Source organism: Patagioenas fasciata, chromosome 1 (genome assembly GCF_037038585.1).
Source record: "Patagioenas fasciata isolate bPatFas1 chromosome 1, bPatFas1.hap1, whole genome shotgun sequence".
In the NCBI taxonomy this organism is placed as follows: domain Eukaryota; kingdom Metazoa; phylum Chordata; class Aves; order Columbiformes; family Columbidae; genus Patagioenas; species Patagioenas fasciata.
The window spans coordinates 1,519,485-1,536,873 of record NC_092520.1 but is presented as its reverse complement, the minus strand read 5'-3'; the positions used below and the strand labels follow the sequence as shown (position 1 = coordinate 1,536,873).

General features: G+C 52.0%; 1 protein-coding gene across 2 annotated transcripts in view; it reads left to right on the top strand.

The window, feature by feature from the left end:
* The window catches only part of CLPB (ClpB family mitochondrial disaggregase), an 84,015-nt gene that overhangs the window by 42,603 nt on the left and 24,023 nt on the right, over window positions 1-17,389 (top strand). For both annotated transcript variants that reach the window (XM_071811587.1, XM_065835084.2), the window contains exons 6-7: window positions 5,698-5,795; window positions 12,197-12,311. In XM_071811587.1, the coding sequence (XP_071667688.1) occupies window positions 5,698-5,795; window positions 12,197-12,311 (213 nt within the window). The remainder of the gene's footprint in view (window positions 1-5,697; window positions 5,796-12,196; window positions 12,312-17,389) is intronic.

Here is a 17,389-nt window from a genome sequence, read left to right as displayed (position 1 = left end):
CTGGGGCTCTGGAGCTGGGGAAGAGGAGACTGAGGGGTGACTCATTCATGGGGATCAATATGGAAAGGGGCAGTGTCAGGAGGATGGAGCCAGGCTCTTCTGGGTGACAACTAATGATAGGACAAGGGGCAATGGGTTCAAACAGGAACACAGGAGGTTCGACTTAAATTTGAGAAGAAACTTGTTCCTGGTGAGGGTGTCAGAGCCTGGCCCAGGCTGCCCAGGGAGGTTGTGGAGTCTCCTTCTGTGCAGACATTCAAACCCGCCTGGACACCTTCCTGTGGAACCTCAGCTGGGTGTTCCTGCTCCATGGGGGGATTGCACTGGATGAGCTTTCCAGGTCCCTTCAACCCCTGACATCCTGGGATCCTGTGATTCAAAGGGGCCCATAGGAAAGATAGGGACAGACTTTTGAGCAGGGCCTGTTGCCATAGGACAAGGGGTGATGATTTTAAACTAAAGGAGGGAGATTCAGGTCAGACATGAGGAAGAAATTGTTGCCCTGAGGGTGGTGAGAGCCTGGCCCAGGTTGGGCAGAGAGGTGGTGGCTGAACCATCCCTGGAGACATCCCAGGCCAGGCTGGACAGGCTCTGAGCAACCTGAGCTGGTGAAGATGTCCCTGTCATGGCAGGGGTGGCACTGGGGGAGCTGGGAAGGTCACACACACTATTCTGTGATCTTTGAACCACACGTTGCCCTCAAGCATTTACTCCCATGGAGACGAATGTCTCACTGGAGGGACCAAAGGCAGAATGACCCTCAGCTTGTGCGTTACACTGAGCTGGTTTAATCTCCTCTATTATATCCAGCATAATTAGGGTAATTCGCAAAAGCCACCAAATAAGAGCAGAGGGGCAGGATGCTAAACCATCCTGAGTGTTGCCATCCGTATGCCCTCGGTTTTGTCTTTGAGAATTTTGCTCTGGCTCTTCCCTTGATGAGATTTGAGGATATTCCCGGCGCATCGTACGTTCACGTTGAAATTTGGGCCCTCCCGAAGCTCCGTTGGCTGCAGCAGCAGGGACGAGTCCCCAGCCAGGCCTGAAGGTCGTTGCCCAGCACGTCCTGCCATGTGGGTTATCAATATTTGATATCAATATTTACTGAAGCATCAGACAGCAGAAGGGCGGTGGGATCACCTGCGGGGCTGCCCACTTGCCTATTAACGTTGTATGCTAAGAGCTGCTTGTGAAATACGTGTTTTATCGATTTAAAAGCAGGTTTACGTTCCTGGAAAAAGGGGTGATCATGCTAATTCAATCACCGAAGACTCTGGAGGACAGAAGTCTTTTTATATTACTTTAACTAGCCATGTGGAGCAATAATAATGTCATTCCTTGTCAAAGCTGATGGCTGATGACGCCGTGTCATCCCCAGCAGGTGGTACAGGCTGCGTCCTCCTGGTGAATCCCATCCTGGTGTTTGAACGGGCCACGGAGAGGTGGAATTGCTATGGAAAATGCATTGAAGTGCAATTTGTGCTTGTCTGTGTGGTTCGGGACAACAGCCGCTCTCTGTGCCCATCCCCAGCACCTCATCAGCAAACCCACTGTAGATTTGGGGATTTCCAGGCTCTTCCTGGGATTTAGAAGGTTCTCAGTGCCATGGGGCAGTGCCAGGGGTGAGGGAACGATTGGACTCGATGGTCATGAGGGGCTTTTCCAACCCAAATGATTCTGTGATCCTATGAGCAATGAATTCTGGAGGAACCCTCGCTGAAGTGACCTCATGGTGAAACTGCTGCAGCGGGACGATGGCGAGATCAGTCCCAGGCTGACAACCTGATGTGTGACATTACCAGCGCCGCTTCTGCGAGACTGGAAGTGGCTTTATATTGGGATGAACGTGTTTCTGGGACTGAAGCTGTGCTGGCGTCTGCACCCGAGATTTGCCAAGGTGAAGAAAGGCTCAGCTGGAAGTTGCGTTCAAGGATGCCCAAGAGCAGCAGTCCATGCAGAAGCTTCCGCAGCATCTGTTCGCTCTATGAAATGAGGTCCTCGCACTTTGCTCCTTTCCTTGTCTCAGTGCCCAGGGCTTTCCCAAACCTCTCGGTGGCCAGACTCTCGAGAACTGGAGCTCTCTGGGTGTCCATCCGGGTCACTGTGAGCCCCGTTCTGTCTGCCTGTCTGTGGGGCTTGTTCTTGTTTCAACAGGCACGTAGAATTACAGAATGGTTTGGGTTGAAGGGACCTTCCCAGCTCCCCCAGTGCCACCCCTGCCATGAGCAGGGACATCTTCACCAGCTCAGGTTGCTCAGAGCCCCGTCCAGCCTGGCCTGGGATGTCTCCAGGGATGGTTCAGCCACCACCTCTCTGCCCAACATGGGCCAGGCTCTCACCACCCTCAGGGCAACAATTTCTTCCTCATGTCCGGCCTGAATCTCCCTTCTTTAGTTTAAAACCATCACCCCTTGTCCTGTCACAACAGGCCCTGCTCAAAAATCTGTCCCCATCTTGCTCATGGGCCCCTTTTAAGTCTGGAAATGCCACACTAAGGTCTCCCCGGAGCTTCTCTTCTCCAGCTGAACACCCCAGCTCTCTCAACCTGTCCCCAGCAGAGCTGTTCCAGCCTCGCATCATTTCTGGGGCTCCTCAGGCCCCTCTCCATATTTCACTACATCAGCCAGATCCTGGCTCCTTTGCGCTTCAGCACAGGCCGTGGTGGAGGACGGAGATCCTGGGAGCCCCGGCATCCCCTGCAAACCCCCGACATCCTCTGTGAGCCCCTGGCATCCTCCTCTCCCTCCTGCCATCATCATCCTCCTGCATCTCCCTCCTCCTCCATCCCCATCTCCCCCGCCAGCCGCGGAGGACCCGGGTACCAGCGCCCGCCGCGTCGCGCGGCTCTATTGACAGCTTATCCCGAATCCGAAGGAATCTCAAGACAAATTGTTAAGAGGATGGAGTTAATAAAATTTGAAAAATTGAGGCCTGTCACTCTCCTAAACTTTTTTCGATACGGCTGACAGAAACATATTTCCCCAATGAGTGACCTTCTGCAGCTGCTCCGGCGCCGCCACGCCGCGCGGATGCTGGGCCTGAACCAACCCGCTATTTATCAAATATCATAAGCCGGGGCCTCCTAATATGAGCAGGGGAGGAGGCGACGGACTCGCACAGCCCGAGGTGTCGCCCAGGTGTCCATCTCCGGCTACAGACAGCGAGTGGGAGGTGACAAATGGCCTTCTATTAAGTCTCCCAAGGTTGGTGTCCCCTCGGCAGAACCAGCTGCCGGGGTGGGAGAGGGCAGGGGATGGGGAAGGGGGGTCAGGCCGGGGCGCGGAACGAACCTCTCGCCGCTTCTACCTTCTCTTAACGAGTAAAGTGACACGGTTATTTATTGCGGCGTAATATTTTATTGCCGAGGTTGGAATCGACCAGTCGGAGGGAGTCGGGTTCTATCAATTATTGCAGCAATTAGTCAAGTCGTCAAAGCCATTAACAGGGGGATTAGGCCAATATTGGAGAGCCATTATTGATAGATCCTGGGGAAAGAAACCAAACAAACCAACCCTCAGCCTTCATCTGAAATGAGAAGAGGCCGTGCCTCGAGGATCTCATCATTTGGAGGAGGCAGAAAACTTGTCCCCCCCTTGGGTTATTTTTGGAGGGGGGGAAGACATGGGAGCACTGTCTCTTTAAAAGATATTGAGTGGCCGGTCTCGGCACTATATAATCTCACCTGTCTCGATCATATTCTTTATTTGCAATGACAAGGCTCGCAATAGAAATTACTCTGTGTCGGATGTTTATGGAGCACATTTTTCATTCTGTAAGCAAATATAGATCCCCGATGCCAATGCTTAGAAATGGCTCATCTCGCCGGCTCCGCTCGACAGGAGCCCTCGCACTTTTTTTATCTGTTTTTTTCATATATTATGATTGCTGCTCGTTTTTATTCAGCTCTCCTGGTGCTCCGCGCTGGAGGAGCCGAAGGCGCAGCCTCGTTTGTGGGTGCCCAGGTACCCCCTGCGCTGCCGTGTTTCCAGCGGGGTGGAAGGTCATGGAACCACAGGACGGTTTGGGGTGAAGGGACCTTCCCAGCTCCCCCAGTGCCACCCCTGCCATGACAGGGACATCTTCACCAGCTCAGGTTGCTCAGAGCCCCGTCCAGCCTGGCCTGGGATGTCTCCAGGGATGGTTCAGCCACCACCTCTCTGGCCAACCTGGGCCAGGCTCTCACCACCCTCAGGGCAACAATTTCTCCTTGTATCTAGTCTGAAATTGGGAGATTGGAGCAAGTCGTGGTCAGTCTCTTCTCCCAAGGAACAAGCCCCAGGATGAGAGGAGTCACAAAAATGATGGAGTGGAACATCTCCCGTGTGAAGAAAGGGTGAGGGAGCTGGGGCTCTGGAGCTTGGAGAAGAGGAGACTGAGGGGGTACTCATTCATGGGGATCAAGATGGAAAGGGGGAGTGTCAGGAGGATGGAGCCAGGCTCTTCTGGGTGACAAACAGTGATAGGATGAGGAGCAATGGGTTCAAATTGGAGCACAGGATGTTCCACTTGAATATGAGAAGAAACTTGTTCCTGGTGAGGGTGTCAGAGCCTGGTCCAGACTGCCCAGGGAGGTTGTGGAGTCTCCTTCTCTGCAGACATTCAAACCCGCCTGGACCCCTTCCTGTGGAACCTCAGCTGGGTGTTCCTGCTCCATGGGGGATTGCACTGGATGAGCTTTCCAGGGCCCTTCAACCCCTCACATTCTGGGATTCTGTGAAGCGGCCTCAGGTTGCACCAGGGGAGGTTGAGGTTGGATGTGGGGAACAGTTTCTTCCCCAAAGGGCTGTGGGGCATTGGAACAGGTTGCCCAGGGCAGTGCTGGAGTCACCATCCCTGGAGGGCTGGACAGACGGACATGAGGTTCTCAGGACATGGGGCAGTGCTGGGGTGGGGAACGGTTGGACTCGATGGGTTTGAGGGTCTTCCAACCAAAATGATTCTATGATTTTGTGATTCAAGCACCAAGGGTTTGAGGGCAGTTTGAAGGTTCATGCTCATAGCTCTGGGTGTCTGGTTGGTGACAGCAAGCTGTCATAGAGTCACCAAGCGCAGCAGCGTTAGTGCTGAGTCTCTCTGCTTGGAGATCGATCTCCTCAGATGCCAAGAGCCAGAGATTCGTGCTGAGACCCTGTCTGCTTCCCTGGCTGTTCCCCAGTGCCCCCCTGTTCCAGTCTCCGTGTGAGTTTGTTTCTGAGAGTCCCCACCTCCCTCCGGTTCAGTCTTTGGTGTCGTTCAGCTTTTTATTTTTAATTAAATTCTAAAGAAGGCTGTGATTTCCATCCTGCACCTTAGTGCGGCAGCTGTTTAGGAGGCTACAGCCCTCTCCATCTCCAGCGCGGACGGACGGACAGTCCGGGCAGCCTGTCCAGTTGAACCCATAACAATCCCACATGAGGATGTGGAGCGGTTGCTTTTGTGAAACGCTATTTTCTCCTTGTGACCGTGTCTCGTCCCCCCGCAGCAGCTTTTCCCTGCCAAGCCGTTTGTCAGCAGTGACAATTCCTTTTCTTCCTCCCTGGCCACCCCCGCGCGGAGCCGCTGGTTGTACATTGTCCCTATGTCACCCCGACACCCCTCGGAGCAAAGGTCAGGAGGGGACACGCGCTCGCACAAGAGGCACAAGTTGTGTTTCCTGCTCTTTCTGCCCCAAAACTGCACCCTCGCCCCCCTGATCTTATTCATTTGTTCCTCCATCAGGTGCCAACCCCCTGCAGAAGAACGAAATGGGACACACACCCCTGGATTACGCCCGCGACGGGGAGGTCATGAAACTTCTGAGAGCGTCGGAGGCGAAGGTGAGCACGAGGTTCTGGTTGTTTTGTGGGGTTTTTTCCCCTCTACAAGATCAGTTTAAAGCAAAGCCGGTGTGCAATGCAGGATGCCTTAGCCCACCCACAACTCCGTGCTTTTAAAAATCAATTAACGACGGGATGTATAAGGGGAAAAAAAACACTTCTGAAGTCTTTTTAGCTGCGTGCTGTCCTCTTCCACGTTCACATTCCTTCTTCTCGGTGACTTACACAGAACCTGTAATATCGTTCTGTAACCTCTTGGCAAAAATACACTAAAATCAGGGTGTGGTTTTTGCTGTATTTTCTGAAGAATCACAGAATCCCAGAATGTCAGGGGTTGAAGGGCCCTGGAAAGCTCATCCAGTGCAATCCCCCCATGGAGCAGGAACACCCAGCTGAGGTTCCACAGGAAGGGGTCCAGGCGGGTTTGAATGTCTGCAGAGAAGGAGACTCCACAGCCTCCCTGGGCAGCCTGGGCCAGGCTCTGCCACCTTCACCATGAACAAGTTTCTTCTCCTCTTTCAGTGGAACCTCCTGTGTTCCAGTTTGTACCCATTGTCCCTTGCCCTATCATTGGTTGTCACCCAGAAGAGCCTGGCTCCATCCTCCTGACACTGCCCCTTTCCATATTGATCCCCAGGAATGAGTCCCCCCTCAGTCTCCTCTTCTCCAGCTCCAGAGCCCCAGCTCCCTCAGCCTTTCCTCACACGGGAGATGCTCCACTCCCTTCAGCATCTTGGTGGCTGCGCTGGACTCTCTGCAGCAGTTCCCTGTCCTTCTGGAGCTGAGGGGCCACAACTGGACACAATATTCCAGGGGTGGTCTCCCCAGGGCAGAGCAGAGGGGCAGGAGAACCTCTCTGACCTACTGACCACCCCCTTCTAACCCACCCCAGGTACCATTGGCTTCCTGGCCACAAGGGCCCAGTGCTGGCTCATGCTCACCCTGCTGTCCCCAGGACCCCCAGCTCCCTTTCCCCTACACTGCTCTCCAACAGCTCCTTCCCCAACTTACACTGGAACCTGGGGTTGTTCCTGCCCAGATCCAAGACTCTACACTTGCCCTTGTTCTAGTTCATTCCATTTCTCCCTGCCCAACTCTCCAGCCTGTCCAGGTCTCTGATGGCAGCACAGCTTCCAGTGTCACCACTCCTCCCAGCTTGGTGTCACCAGCAAACTTCCTGATATTGCACTCAAGTACACTCAAGAAGAACCAGGTGTGAAAATCAAGCTGTGTGCCTGGAATCCGTGTGTTCACCAACACTCATTTAAGGCAAAATGCACCGATCTCTGCCCCCTGCTTGTGAAATTGCGTCCCTTCAGCCTCCCTGTCCCCTCGCGTGGGCTGCGCTGCACTGTGTCACGCTCGTGAATCAATGTTTTAAGGTATTTTAAAGAGGGAAAAGACCCACGTTTGCCATAGGAGCTCCAAGAAAAACCTCAGGAGCTGGTTACAGAGATGCAGGTTATTAGGGAGGGACCTGCAGCCTGATGTTAAGGACTTAATATTTCTGACTATGAATCCTTTTTCAAGTAGGAGCGACTAATTATTGAGGGCCCATCACAGCAAAGATGAGAGAAAACCTATGGAAAAGAAATTCTTCATATTAAAACTGTGGCAATTACTACATTTAGTAGATGTTACTGTGAATTAAACCCACCAGGCAATGGAAAGTGCTGCCCTGGGCAGCCTGTTCCAATGCCCCACAGCCCTTTGGGGAAGAAATTGTTCCCACATCCAACCTCAACCTCCCCTGGTGCAACTTGAGGCCGTTTCCTCTGCTCCTGGCGCTTGTTCCTGGGGAGCAGAGCCCGACCCCCCTGGCTCCAAGCTCCTTTCAGGCAGTTCAGAGATCAGAAGGTCTCCCCTCAGCTCCTGTTCTCCAGCTGAACCCCCCCAGGTCCCTCAGCCGCTCCCATCACACTTGTGCTCCAGCCCCTCACCAGCTCCGTTCCCTTCTCTCCACTCGCTCCAGCACCTCAAGGCCTTTCTTGGCATGAGGGTCCCAAAACCACCCCCAGGGTTGGCGGTTTGGCCTCCCCAGGTCCCAGCACAGGTTTGGTCACTGCCCTGGGCCTGCTGGCCACCCCAGTGCTGGTCCCAGCCAGGATGCTGTGGCCTCTTGGCCCCTGGGCACACTCTGGCTCATGTTCAGCCGCTGCCATCAACACCCCCAGGACCTTTTCCAGCCGCTGTTCCCCAGCTGCAGCGTTCATGGGGTTGTTGTGACCCAAGCGCAGGACCCGGCACTTGGCCTTGTGGAGCCTCAGACAATTGGCCTCAGCTCATCGATCCAGATCCCTCTGTGGACCCTTCCCACCCTCCAGCACATCAACACTCCACCCAGCAGCTCCCAAAACAAGATTTAAAGAAGAAAAGTTGAGAATAAAATACTTAAAATCTTTACAAGAAGGAGGTGAGGGGGAATTATCCTCCGGGTAAATGGTCTCTGGAGTCCGTCCTTGGCAAGGAAACCTGCCCCAAACCGTTGGAAAGAGCTGCGTCGGTTTTTCTGCTTAACTAATAGACGGAGGAGAGAAAGGAAATATATCTGAGGAGATGTTCCTGATGAAAATGATTGTACTTGTATATAAAACATCAGGCAGCTCGTGATGAATATTCAGCCGGGGGGCGCGCGGCGCTCCCGGGGTAACATCCACCCCACATCCGCGTTCCACCGAGAGTCTTTGACAATTTATTGCTCATTTTAATCACCGCCAGAGAATGAATTGGCAGAGCTATTACTAGATGGGCACATCCCATAGATTTTATTTACATATCCTTGTGACAGAATAACAAGGAGTTTTCATATGTATTTTTAATTTATTTTGATTTCCTTTATTCTTTTGAAATAAACCCCAGAATTCTGTGTGTGCTTTCCCTGCATTAGACCGCGCTTGCCTGGTGTTTAGGACTTCAGGTCTGGTTCGCGTTACTGAACACTCTGCTGAGATTTAAATAAGCTGTCGTGTATCTAGGGCTGAAAGGAAGGGAGAAACCATTGAAACTGGCGTCTTCTGTCTGTAACTGGAAGGGAGGCAGCCCCAAGATTAATCTCAGCTCTTCAGGTCTTTCTTTGCTGTTCAAATCCTGTTTGCCCCGGTGTACTGGGCCCAGTTGGATCCATCCACTGGTCTCTCCTGTCTCCATGAGTGGCTGCCAGAGGATTTTTAAGGAGGATTTCAGCCAGGATGAGCACTCAATTGCCCTTTCCCCAGATTCTCTGGGAAGCAGTGGAGTGAGAACATCCTGGACCGGAGCTCATGTCCCCGTCATCATGTTGAATCATCTTTGATGGACCTTCTGAAGCAAACAAGCATTCTAGACATGAGGAGGAAATTGTTGTCCCTGAGGGTGGTGAGAGCCTGGCCCAGGTTGGGCAGAGAGGTGGTGGATGAACCATCCCTGGAGACATCCCAGGCCAGGCTGGACGGGGCTCTGAGCAACCTGAGCTGGTGAAGATGTCCCTGTCATGGCAGGGGTGGCACCGGGGGAGCTTTAAGGTCCCTTCAACCCAACTGTTCTGTGATTCTATGATCCAACTGAACATCCTCAGGTTGTTGGATTAAGCATATTTTATGAGAAAAATTCCTGTTTTGGTTGTTTACGAAGTGTCCGTTTGTTAAGTCACACACAACCCTGTACGTAGAGTTGGGGCAGAGCAGCCTTGCAGTGGAAGCTGATTTCGTGCTCTCTGTAAACCCACAAGAATCACCTCAGGACAGTGTTTGCCCATGGAAGAGCCGCTCACCAGATTGCCTGGAGAACAGGAGCTGAGGGGAGACCTTCTGATCTCTGAACTGCCTGAAAGGAGCTTGGAGCCAGGGGGGTCGGGCTCTGCTCCCCAGGAACAAGCGCCAGGAGCAGAGGAAAGGTCCTCAAGTTGCACCAGGGGAGGTTGAGGTTGGATGTGGGGAACAATTTCTTCCCCAAAGGGCTGTGGGGCATTGGAACAGGCTGCCCAGGGCAGTGCTGGAGTCACCATCCCTGGAGGGCTGGACAGACGGACATGAGGTTCTCAGGACATGGGGCAGTGCTGATGTGGGGAACGGTTGGACTCGATGATCTTGAGAGGCTTTTCCAACCAAAATTATTCTCTAGACTTACGATTCTATAATCACAGACTCACAAAATCATAGAACACCAGGTTGAATGGACCACAAGGATCCTTAGTCCAACGTTTCTTGGCACAAGCCCGGTCTGGATGAGCTGGCCCAGCCCCTCGTCCATCTGAATCTTGAACGTCTCCAGTGCTGGGAAACCCAACCCTGGGGAGATGGTTCCAATGGCTGATCAGGAAACATTTCCCTCTTGTGTCCCATCGGAATTTCCCTTGGAGTAACTTGTGTCTGTTGCCCCTCAGCTTTTCCACGGGACTCCTTGTGCAAAGGGAGTGTCCATATTTGTAGCCTCCCTTGAAATACGTTTTTTTGGAGGTCATATCCCAGACTGATCTAAAACCTGCTTTTTGGGTGGCTTTTCCTCGTTCCGGTGTGTCCTGCTCAGTGTGGGTCCCTCGGGGCTGGTGGCACCACAGGACATTGCACATGGGAGGACGGGTCTGTCCAGAACACAGATACATGGCGAGAGCAGCGCCTGAGCGTACGTGGAGCCCGGGGGTGTCACCACGGACATGCCGGTGTCCGTCCCGCGGTGCCGTTCACTGGAACCCCCGGGGAGGTTATTGCTCCACGTGGGGGCTGACGGCATCTTGCTGTTACACACGAGACTCACAGCACCAGCCAAAATCGGATTGTTCGCTATTAATGTGTTGTTTAACTTCTGTCACAGTCAGTGCCAGCCTAGGAAACACGAGCGAGCGGTTCATCCAGGATCCTGCTGCAGCTTCTGCGGCTCCTTTCTGGTGTTGTTAGAGGTGTTTCCCCCTCGGGAAGGTGGATTGAATGATGAGAACCAATTATGGGTGTTATATTACTCACTCTGCATGCCCTGTGGGCTCCTTATGGTCCGTCCTTAGCTAAGTCTGGCTTTGTGGGATGGTTGTTTCCAGAGCGGTGGTTTCACTGGTGAGATTGTCAAACTCTGCTTGAGATCATAGAATGGTTTGGGGTGAAGGGACGTTCAAAGGTCCCCCAGTGCCACCCCTGCCATGAGCAGGGACATCTTCACCAGCTCAGGTTGCTCAGAGCCCCGTCCAGCCTGGCCTGGGATGTCTCCAGGGATGGTTCAGCCACCACCTCTCTGCCCAACCTGGGCCAGGCTCTCACCACCCTCAGGGCAACAATTTCCTTCTCATGTCTGACCTGAATCTCCCTCTTTTAGTTTAAAACCATCAGCACTTGTCCTATCACAACAGGCCCTGCTCAAAAGTCTGTCACCGTCTTTCTTCTCGACCCCTTTTAACCCCGGAAAGGCCGCACTAAGGTCTCCTGGAGCTTCTGTTCTCCAGCTGAACACCCCAACTCTCTCACCTGTCCCCAGCAGAGCTGTTCCAGCCTCGCATCATTCCTGGGGCTCCTCTGGCCCCTCTCCAGCAGCTCCATGTGTGTCCTGTGCTGAGCCCTGGGGAAAGGTGCTCAGCAGAAAGTTTTGCAGCATTTTCTGAAGATGAGCAGGGGCTGGATTTATCCTCTTTCCCCCAGAAGGTCACTGCGCTGTAAGACCCGCTCCCACTTTGAGGTTCTGCCTGTATCCCATCCTCGAGCATCTCAGAGATGCGCTCGTGTCTCTGTAAACCCCTCTCTGCCCTATCTCAGCCCTCAGCTCCCACGAATCGTAGAATCACAGAATCATTTTGGTTGGAAAAGACCCTCAAGATCATCAAGCCCAACTCTTAACCCAACCCTGGCACTGAATAATCTGAGTGGGAACGATGCGTCAGTCCCTGGCTCTCAAAGGCCCTGATTCCTCAGGGGCTGGAGGTTGAAAAGAGCAAATGTCCTGAATGAAGTAGATGATCGTAGTGTTTCTTTGCGACTAGAAAATCACGGCCCTGTGAGATGGATTTTTGGTAAGGTATTTTAGAAAGAAGTTCTTTCTGTGGTTGGTGCCGTATCGGACATCTTGCTGACATCAGTTTGATGGTTTAAGACCCTTACAGCTTTTCATTCTAATGCAATAAAGCTGTTGAAAACCTAAGTAGTTCAGATTCCACCTTCCCCTAAACGCGAAGCACGTTTGCAACGAGCTCATGCAGACATTCTAAATTTACTATGTGCGATGTAGCATTTAAAGGAATAAAGAGCTTTTTTCCAGCGCCGTGGCACCTGCTGCAGGTTTGTCCGCAAAGCGATGGTCCTTGACCTCCCCCATGCTCGTCCATCCCTGCGGCATCTTGTTGGAGTCTTTGAGATGTGCGGAGGGTGGGGAGACAAATACAGATCAAATAGGCGAAGCTTTATGTTTCAAAACCTCCGTTCCCAATGTTTTCTCGCATCCCACAGTTCCAGGAGGAGCAGCGCAGGAGGGAGGTGGAGGAACGCCGGAGATTTCCCCTGGAACAACGGCTCAAGGAGCACATCATCGGCCAGGAGAGCGCCATCGCCACCGTGGGAGCAGGTAGGACCCGCTCTGCCCTCCTGTGTCTTCCGCTTCCTTATGACAAACTCAGTTGTTTGAAGAATATCGCTCAGTAATAATTCAGGAGCGGTTTTTGCGCGGCTTTCTGCACGAAAGCTGCTTGCGCATGGGCTGATTTGGGGATCTGTTCTCTATCCCAGAGAGGTGGTGGATGAACCATCCCTGGAGACATCCCAGGCCAGGCTGGACGGGGCTCTGAGCAACCTGAGCTGGTGAAGATGTCCCTGTCATGGCAGGGGTGGCACTGGGGGAGCTTTAAGGTCCCTTCAACACAAACTATTCCATGATTCTATTATTTTTCTGCCACGAATTTGTCCACGTTTCCCTTGGATCCCCTGTAACCTCCAGACTCTGCACCACCCTTTGCCAGGAGCTGCGTAGTTAGTGAAGAAACAGACCTTTTTCTTCATTTCAAATCTGCCTCCCGATAGCTCTGGTTCTTGTGTCAAATGAAGCGTTGGCTGCTGGGGCAGCTGCAGTTTATAGAATCACAGAATCATTTTGGTTGGAGAAGACCCTCAAGATCGAGTCCAACCATTCACCTCCTCAAGAACCCGCACTTCCGAGCACGTTGCTTCTATTATTTTCTCTCTGGAAATCCTCCTTATTTGTCTGTGGTAAAATTTGATAGATTTGGTTATGTCTGCGCACCCATTGCAAAAACTCCAAGTCCGGAGTGTTTTGTTAGTTAATATTTCCTTTTCTGGATCTACCAAAACCGCGTCTTCAAACGAGAGTTCTGGGGCCTTTCTCTGGAGGGTTTGTTTTTCCTGCACATCACATTATAAGTTTTTCACAGCTTAAAAAAACCCCAATTAATTCAATAAGCACAGGGAATAAATGAGGAGCCTGGCCTCTGGTGGCTGGGATGGAACCGTACAACGAGGAACCGCACAGCAAGGTTTGAGTGGGTTTGGTCAGCCCGCAGGATGGAGCTGGGGGAGAAGAACAGATCAGCTTTTAGGCACACGGAGCCCAAACAGCACCCGCACATTTCAGATGAGCACAGACAGTCGCTGTGAGCGTAACTTCGTTATGTTAATCAATTAGGCACTTTGAATCCGAAGGGTGTTGGGCATCTGTGGAGCAGAGGGGGATGATTTCTGCCTGGAAATGCTATTATCTCACGCTGAAAACCTATTTTTGTTGCTATACCACCCCGGTTCTGGCAGCTTTGTAAAGCCTGAGCCTGTGGGTCATGCTGGTCCTGCCCAAAGCCCAGCTCAGCTCACCCAGATCCCGACCACCCCTGTCCCTCCTAAGGACCAATATCTGTGTTTCGCTGATCTGGGCGAAGATGCTTGCACTGGATGAGCTTTGAAGGTCCCTTCAACCCAAACCATTCTGTGATTTGTCCCTCACCAGAGGCACCAGCCAAGCTCCATCCTCGCACGTGATGGAGCACACAGCCCCGAACAAAGCATCCACGGGGAGAAGAAGAGAAGCGAGGGGTCCCGGTGGGTTGTGCGAGGTGGTTCAGTTGGTGCCAGGAGCTCGGGGCAGCCTCGCAAAACTCAGGAGCGGTTTATTTCACGCGGGGTGTTAAACGTCTGTAAGGAAATCAAGGCTCCAGCAAGCTGGGCTGGGTTGGATTTGTCCATCCAAAGCCTGAAAGCCGCTGGATCATTGAATCGTCAAATCATTTGGGTTGGAAAAGCGTCTGTCCAACCCTCCAGGGATGGTGACTCCAGCACTGCCCTGGGCAGCCTGTTCCAATGCCCCACAGCCCTTTGGGGAAGAAATTGTTCCCAGATCCAACCTCAGCCTCCCCTGGCACAACTTGAGGCCGTTTCCTCTGCTCCTGTTCCATTAATAACTCCTCGAACCACCCCTGCATCCCAGTTTAGTGCCTGAAAATGGGACGGGGAGGTAAGAGCAAACCAAGGCAAAACCGCGAGCAACGCGCGGTCATGAATACAAAACCCATGGCGGTTTAGTTAACAAAGACGAGTCCTGTGCGATGTGGAAGCTCCAGCTCCCCCCGACCCTGCGAACACACCAGCCCCTCTGTGTTTGTTGAGCGGCTGTGCCTGGGGGCAGCCGGCCCCGCTAATTGGGAAGCTGTGATTAATGGGCAGTGCCTGTTCCTGACACAGGTGGTGGTTCTGCACATTAAAGTCGCTGCCTTTATGGAGGTTTCTCTTATTGAATTAGAGGGAATGCGCTTGATACCCCGGCAGCCTCAGGATATCAGACCAAAAGGTAGCGGGAACATCTCCATCCCCTCCTCCCCCTCTTCCCTCTGCCCTGTTTTTGTTATTTTCTTTCTTTTTTTTCTTCTTCTTTCAAGCTGTTTTCGTTATTTCTTTGATTCCCGGCTGGTTTTGCAGCTACTTCGTGGACTCCACGTGCCTCCTGTTTGGCGCTTTGCTGGCCGGCAGCCTCGCCGCACACCGCGTCTCCAGCTTCACCCAGCTTAACCGCTATGTTTAATTTATAACCGCCGCCTTAATTGAATAATCTGATTTAATCCGTCACTCGGTGCATGATCCAAACACTCTCCAGAGGGGCTCGAGCCCGGAATACAAAGGGAACGTGCTCTCGGGGGTTTGCCGCGCGGGTGCGGGGTGGTGGGGATGTTTGCAGGGGACTGGCCGGTGTCACAGCACCAACACGGTGACATCTCTACCGCAAAGGGACAAAACCTCCCCGGCCGTCTCCACGGGATATCTGCGAGCCACGCTGCTCAATTTTCTGCTACACGGACGCTGCGGGACGGCGATGAATCCATCGTAACAGGGCGTGGGATTCCTCCCAGCGGGAGAGCCGGACGACGCTCTCCCTCCGTAGACCTTTATTTTATTCTAACAAAATCCACATTAAATACTCCGGCTCGTAACACATCAGAAAGACACAGACGGCTCATTGCTGCCATCCCAGGAGCTAACGGCAGCCGGGACGCCGCAACCGGTTCATGCAAATGAACGGCTCAAAGGCTCGATTGCGTTTCTAGTGCACTCTCAGAAATCAGTGCGCTCGGAACCTCGTTAGGTCTCGTTTGCCGTTTCACTCGGAGGTGCAGAGGCGCAGGGCGAAGCAGCGGGATCGACAGAAAGGTTGAGGTTATAAACCAAAGGAAGGCGTTTTTGCAAAGGATATAGTTTTGGTTTGTGACCTCATATCCTAAATATTAGGCCAGAGAAATAATATCTCTTGTATATAGAGACATAGCATTCACCGTCGTGGTCGCTTAAGAGGCAAAGGGTTCCAAACCCGCCACCTTCCACTGCTGATTTCTATACCCTTTTTGGGTTGAAGTAGTTTGTTCTGACTCTTCCCAAAGCTGAATAAGGAGGGAGGAAGGGAAAGTTTTGTTTATTCCTAAAGCAGAGATTTTGGATAAAGGTAGCGCAGAAAATCTACTTTGTAATTAGAAAGTGACCGATTTCCCACACGCTGAGCAGTGATGATGTTGAAATCAGTTGGCGTTGCAAAGCTGAAGGCAAATGGGTGAGCAGGAGCATCATCCTACCCTGGTCCGCAGGAAACTGGGTTTATTTTGGGCAAGATCGGATCCTTTACAAGTTCTATATTTCAGTGCGTGTTGCACTTGTTTCCTACAATCAGGTCAGGCTTTGCAAGGGAAGGGCTTGGGTCTAGTTGGGCGTTCATCTTCTTCCCCATCCCAGAATGATCCTGAGCCCGCTGGCACCTTCCTGGAGGACACGGCAGCACCAGAATGGATGAGAATGATCCCACGGCAGGTCCGGACCTGGAGGCATCACCCCGCGGTACCCCGAGCCCGGGCGGCCTGAGAAGCGCCGCTCGAATGAATTGATTTGATAAATGGACATTTATTACGCTCACAAATTGGCTGAAACCAATTTCGGTCACATCAACCTCTGATAACTGCTGGAGTATTGATTTGTGTAAAGTAATACAGTGAATTTATCAGTTCAATAGCGAGCTGAAGGGCCTCTCGGAGACACCGCGCTACCCGTACGCCGTTACAGATGTACAAAATAAAGTGAGAGTGCTGCGGCGACGCTGGAAATGGCTCCGAAGAAGAAGGCAAGGCGTCATCATCAGCCTCTTTGCTTGGACATTGGGTCTGAACGTCTTAATGAAATTTCAGTGAGGCGGCGCGACCTACCTCTTCTTTCTTCTTTATTTCTGCCATTCCAGGAGGACGGGGACGGCTTTCCAAGGGGCACAGCGCAGATTTCTTGCTTGGCCATCAAGGAAGAGCGGTCATAGACTCATAGAATGGTTTGGGTTGGAAGGAACCTTAAAGATCATCCGGTTCCAACCTCCCTGCCGCTGTTTCTGCATATACATGTTTTAATACATGTACATACACAACAGACACTCAGTGATTTGTCTTTGGCCCCCGAAAACTTGCGCTTTGCTGAGATTTAGCCCAAGAAAACAATCCCTAGCTCTAAGGTTCGAGGTGTGGGCTGCGAAGGGGCTGCCAAAGGACGGGGTAGGCTACCAAATCAAATCATCCCATGATACATTTATCAGCGGGGATAGGACCAGGACTGTAATTTTCATTTTCAGCCCATATAAAGATTTAAGTTAGGATTAGGTTTACAGTAGGAGTACAGAATAAGAGTTAAAGCCAAGCTTACTATTTGGAGTAGAGTTGAAATAAGTCTGCCAAAAGAGGGTATAGGTTGCATAAAATATTGTCTCTGATAATTGTTTAATCTGGGCCAGGACTAGGGCTGCTGGGCTGAGACTCAGAATATGTCTAGGGTTAGGCTTAGCTTTAGGGTTAGTGTTAGAACCCCAAGCTCCAATATGAATTTGTGATAGAAATCTGTCTTTGAACAAATTAATCTCCCCTTTGGAGTCAGTCTTTGTTTCTATTGCCCTGAATAACTGATAGTATGGATTTTTAATAATGATTTATTGTGCGGAAAAGAAGAACAGAGTTTATCAAGAGAGGTTGGACCAGATGATCCTTGAGGTCCCTTCCAACCTGGGATTGCGTGATTCCATGATTAGGGTGAACACAGGGAAGCCGATGTGGCCAGCAGCTGCTTTGTGGGTGCAAACCAAAGGAGAGGAGCGTTCCTGCGGGTTTTCCTACCTGCGCTTTCAACCCTTAA